The sequence below is a fragment of the Laccaria bicolor genome, genomic scaffold (genome assembly GCF_000143565.1).
Source record: "Laccaria bicolor S238N-H82 LACBIscaffold_8 genomic scaffold, whole genome shotgun sequence".
NCBI classification, from domain to species: Eukaryota; Fungi; Basidiomycota; class Agaricomycetes; order Agaricales; family Hydnangiaceae; genus Laccaria; species Laccaria bicolor.
The window spans coordinates 654,356-660,355 of record NW_001889879.1 but is presented as its reverse complement, the minus strand read 5'-3'; the positions used below and the strand labels follow the sequence as shown (position 1 = coordinate 660,355).

General features: G+C 45.5%; 1 protein-coding gene across 1 annotated transcript; it reads right to left on the bottom strand.

Annotated features, from left to right (window-relative positions):
* Nucleotides 1-989, bottom strand: LACBIDRAFT_325667 (uncharacterized protein; the record flags this gene model as incomplete). Its single annotated transcript, XM_001879181.1, has 4 exons — nt 1-363; nt 563-599; nt 778-839; nt 885-989. 4 exons carry the CDS (start codon nt 987-989, stop codon nt 1-3), a joined length of 567 nt encoding a protein of 188 aa, XP_001879216.1.
* Nucleotides 990-6,000: the final 5,011 nt, after the last annotated feature.

Below are 6,000 nucleotides of genomic sequence, written 5' to 3'. Positions count from 1 at the left end.
TTAATAAACATGCCCGTAGAACAGGTTGGTCGGTTCCAAAGACCAAGGAAGGGCATTTAGAAGGGTCCCTTGGATTGTTGGAACTTGCAGTGGTGATAGTGATTGTTGGAACTTGCAGTGGTGATAGTGATTGGTGTCCAAAAGCACCACTGTTCTTCGGTGCCTCCGAAGCTGTGACCGCATGTTGCACATGGCGTGATTACTGAGAGAGTTCATTGCCGCCCTCTTGTAGCCACTCTGCATGAGCCTAGATTGAGAGCAAGTCTCCGCGCCCCTTCCGGCTCCTGGAGGTTGGACACCATCGACGCCAAGGCCTTTTCTCCCGTGGCTTCTACAGGTTGAGAGGTCATCGTCATTTTCAGGCTAATCCAAAGCCAGCTTCTCAATAGCAAATGATGGCCTATTTGCACTATAAGCCATTGCAGCAGCAAATTCCCGTTCCTGTGTCCCGGCTTCCATGCGCCTCTGTCGCTGGCAAAACTGGAAGAACAGACATACTAGAAAACGCAAGGTAAGTATGCATAGTTCGTACATGGCAATCGACCCACCTAACCGCACAGACCTGCTTCTTCCGTTCCACGCTAAGCAGCACTGCACGCCTACGTGGTTTTGGGCACTAAAATTTGAAGCTGGCGGTGGGTGAGAAACCCTTGGGCAAAATTGGGTCGGTCAGTCCGTCTTGAACAGTGAGGAGTGCTTTTCTGGCAGCCTGAAAGGTAACTAATTGATAAATCAGATATGATGAGCTCACGTCAATGAGGATCGATGAAGGCTTACCAGCTCAGCACGTTGAACTGTCCAAACCATTGGGTGTCGTGACCGTCGTCGTAATTTTCAGTCTGTTCTGGTAAGCATACAGACAAGTGAAAACAGATATAACACACCCACCTCGACTTGAAACGCTGATGTCCTGCTTCCTTGTAAAAGTAGGATCTATCATAGATGGCGATGAGACACACGAGTTCGGCCCCTCTTATCGGACACGTCATTTTGGTGAAACACGGCGGGCCCGCAATCTAAGCCAATCATGGGTATCGAGTTGCACATCCCTTCTGGGGTGAAGATTCGTCGCGACTGATGATAAGGGAGTGTGTGAGAGTTGGCCGTTGAGGTTGGGGACGGTCCCCTTTAGGCTCTGGTGTCATGTCTGGGACAAGGACACCGTTTTTCAAAAATTACATATATGGTAACTACATGTAAATATTATATAGGGCTGTATAGTGTAGTGGATTATTGCGCTTTTTGATCTCCTTTTATGACCAACCTAAGTTCAATTCCAGCAATTGACATCTTTTTTCTTTCACAGAGATAATTGAACCACAAATATGTATCTTGTTAGAAACTTGACAGATTGCTAGGAAAATTTGTGAAATATCTCCTCTCCCTATCTACCATTTAAAAATGGGGCAGGCACCTATCAGGGGCCACAACTATGAGGAAAAAGGTTAGATATTATGAGTGAGTCTTCCCATCAGCATGCATTTTTACACATGAAACCACAAGACAGGGGATTATGCCAAAAGCTCAGATTAATTGCAAAGCAGATTTATGTTCGAGTTCCTCATGTTGAGCTAACAAGGATAAAGTACTGAAAATTACAATGAACAGGAATAATGATGGCTTTAGTGTCATGTCTGGAACAGCTGAGAATGTTTCAATTCCTTTCAAAAATGTGTGTGTAAGAAGCAGGATACTTTACACTGATTATATATGTAGAATTATAGATCAACAGCAAGGGTTGTTCAATTGTGCAGATTTATTGTCAACTTTAGATAGATTTATTGCAACACAGTCCAGATCTTGAGATTGTTACAAATTCTTTTTATATGAAGGTCAAGACTATGTGAGGAAATATTAACAACATACCAGCACTCCTGTATCAGCATTTTTAAAGCAGTACAACATTTTTTTACCCATTGATTCTGTCTTTTTGTTGCCTTTAATGCAACAACCTGCCATTAGGAGGAAGAAGTGCATGTAAAGTGCTTCCACATACTCTGAGATATTCTACTAGCATCAACACATACTTTGATGAGCAATTGTATTAAGTGGAACTGACTTTATGCTCAGAACAGCACAAATTCTCTTTTCAATGACTTAAAAATGCATTCTGGGTTCATATTAGTGTATCCTATAATTTCCCACAAGGTATGTGAGCTATTCAAATATTTTTCTGGCCTGCGGCGCATAGCACAGGGAGAAAAGCCAGTAGGAGGTCAACTACTTGAGCAGCTGCCTATTTGGGCGTGGGTGTGAGATTGATGGCTTATGTCTGTTTTTGGACGACCTTATGTCTTTTTTTGGACATGTCTCAATATAGACATAAATTATGTCTATATATGGACATAAGGTGTCCCAGACATGGCACCAGAGCCCCCCTTTATGTCTAGAATGATCAGCTTCGTACGAGGTAAAAAGCTCGAGAAGAACTCACAGGCAATGCCTACAGAGTGAAGATACGTCTTATCTGGGGTTTGTGGGTCAGGGAGCTGTTCAACGCGATGGTGAAGGCAATTAAGTACACACAATGATATTGGGGTAAAAGTTAGAATGAATTCCTATTCTACTTTACAAGCGTGTTTATATAAGTAGTTTAATAGTTCTGGACCTTGAAGGAAGGTTATGGAACCTTCCGTTATATTCCTCAGTGAACCAGATCTGGGAGTCATTGTCCTTCGATGTTTGGATCTGCTTTGTTAGGTAGTGCTCCATCCGCCAAACATCGTCAAACTGTCACGTAGCATATTCATCGAGTTTAAAAATATTTTTACTATAGTCTAATCGGGGCGCACGGGTGCCTGGGGATGAAATATTCTCCTCTCCCCGAGATACTCCTAGTCTTGGAGACTAGCGATTTCCAGTGCGGGCGAGCCGTATACTTGAGACTCACCCATGGGGGGAGCCACCTCAAGTTGTAAGACAACTCCCTCGTCTTACCTCCACTCGAGCTTGCTATCGGTTAGCTCTCGTTTGCGTGTTTACCTTTCAACCTACGGCTGCATCAGATCTTTTCAACATCTTCAATCACTACACTTTCTATGTCTACGAGCAATGAAGCTGTTAATTCTGGTTCTGCTGCTGAGACAAATTCCACATGACAATCCAACGCTCAAGTTGGAGAACGAGACTCAAATCCATCAACAGTCAATCCAAATCAAGGTCAAGAACCCATTGTTGACAACGAGAGGTCCGGCGCTACAGGAGACGAAGAGTTTGTTGCCGGTACATCTGGGAATTTCCCGATTGCCAATGCTGCTCTCGCCTCTTGCAATGCTATCCTCGAGGGCTATCGTTCATCTCGGATCTCCAAAGGGATTGCGCTGTGCAGGATTTACACGACTTTATTGGAAGCAGTCCCTGATGATGAGTTGACTTCAGCAACAGTTGAAGAGGCATTCAGCCGTTTTCTCACCATTATTGAGAATCATCAAGGACACCTCGCAGAAGCTGAATGCCGTGGACGTCGTTGACGTTCAGAAAGTCCCCAACCTATTCCAGAAGCAAATCCCGACGATGAAGACCTCGGCGACATCCCATCTCCTAAACGAGCGAAACCCGATGACTCAAAATTCCCCTGGACAATTTCGGACTTCATTCATGGCGCTACACTCTCTCTGTCACTCTCTAAATCCCTCGAGTTACTCAAACTCTATGCTATTGATCCAAAAGGAACCAAACGATCCCTCATCAATTCTCCCAGCTGTCCTGAGTTTCCAGATTCGGAATGGACCAATGTTCTCGCAGGACGTGCTATCAACCTTGACGCTGTCCTCACTGGATATTACTCAACATCCAATAATGACGAACGAGTTGAGGAAATCGGGGACTTTGAAATTTGCTTCAGAACAGTCAATTGAACAAAAATTGTATCTACTGCGGGAGAGTGGAGCATCACTTGGAATCGGTCGTCACGAGCTATATGCGCCGCTTTCCCACACAGAGCTGGCGAGCTTGCACAATATGCTGAGTACATCATTGGGCTATTCGCCGCAACTGATGTACACTTTCATGATCATGTTATCCTTTTTGACAAGGCTGTTCGGCGACGTGTCGGTGCTCGTCGAGACTTGGAGCTCACTGACTTCAACAAGTTCTTTGACCTTAGATCGACCCACATGGATTCGATTGGTGCCGCTGTCGTCCAACGTGCATCCGCTGCTACCCCAGGCAAACCCTCAGCGACTTCGCGCAAAAGGCTATCTGAACCTTGCAACCGCTGGAATGAAGGGTTGTGCACGCTTGAGAGTACTCAGTGTCGCCGGCTTCATGTTTGCAGCAAGTGCCTTTCATCCAGGCACAAGAATAATGACTGTCCGAAGTGAAGCTCCTTCATGCCCATTGTATGCTGATTGGCCTTTTTGCCACCTCACTATCGTTCAACCCCCTCGATTGACACTGGGGGTAGCCAAAAAATGATTAGCATCTCACGTGGCTCTCGCCAACCTCAGAGAGAGCCATGGTCACTAGACCGCCTTACGCACCAACGGTCTATTGCACTCAGATTATCAATTGACAATTCTTCTCATCTCACATACACGTCCGCATTAAACTCATATCTCACCTTTTGCAAAATCCACGATTTTCCCATTGAACCAACTCAACAAACACTTAGTTTCTTTGTTGTTTACATGTCTGCCCACATCAAACCCGACTCTGTCAACTCGTATCTCTCAGGAATTTGCAATCAGCTAGAAGTATATTTCCCTGACATCCGAAAAAATCGCAACAGCATCCTCGTATCACGCACTTTGGCTGGCTGTCGTCGACGTTTTGGGACAACAATACGGCGCAAGCGACCCTTATCAACAGATGACCTTATCACTGTTCTGTCTCAACTGCAATCAACTCCCCACCACGACGAAAAATTGTTTCTCGCTATTCTATTCACAGGTTTCCATGGGCTTTTCCGCCTGGGCGAGCTCACTTTTCCTGACAGAGTGGCCTCTCGTGACTATCGTAAAATCATGCTACGTCACACTGTTGACATTACTCAAACCACCTACTCATTGTTGCTGCCTGGCCATAAGGCCGACCGCTTCTTTGAAGGTAACATTGTCATTATTCAGAAGACAAATCTTCCCACAAACCCTCACAACATCTTCACAACTTACATCTCCTCTCGTGATACACTCCACCCCTTCAAACCAGAACTTTGGTTACGTACGTCTGGCACTGTGCCGACACGTTCCTGGTTCATACGCAAATTGCGCCGCTTCTTCCCATCAGATATTGCAGGCCAATCCATGCGAGCCGGCGGAGCCACTTCCCTCGCCGAAGCTGGTGTACCACCTCACATCATTCAAGCCACTGGGCGTTGGGCATCAAACACCTTCCATATATACATACGGAAGAATCCCATTCTTCTACATGCAATGCTGTTTGGTCGTCCTGCTCACCAACAAGCTACTGGACATTAACTTCCTTTCCCATTTTCTGGTATCTCACAACATCCTTCCATTCTACTCCACTCAACTTTTCTTTTCCCCACAGACATTTTCTTTTCTTTCCCCACAGACATTTTCTTATTTCCACAAACAGACAATTCCCCTCCCTCCTCTTCCCCTTTTCTACATATTATAGGTATTATAGGACAACACTACCATCAATGGACATTTTTCTTGCAAGTTTCTCCAGGCGCACAGCGCCTGGGGGACTCTGCATACACCTATTTATGCCTTTACTTAAGATTTCAAACCTTTGAACCCTCCCACGATTAGTCGAGTTTAAAAATATTTTTACTATAGTCTAATCGGGGTGCACGGGTGCCTGGGGACGAAATATTCTCCTCTCCCCGAGATACTCCTAGTCTCGGAGACTAGCGATTTCCAGTGCGGGCGAGCCGTATACTTGAGACTCACCCACGGGGGGAGCCACCTCAAGTTGTAAGACAACTCCCTCGTCTTACCTCCACTCGAGCTTGCTATCAGTTAGCTCTCGTTTGCGCGTTTACCCACCCTCCTGCACCCTCTTTTGTTATGTATTGATTAGGACAACGCTACC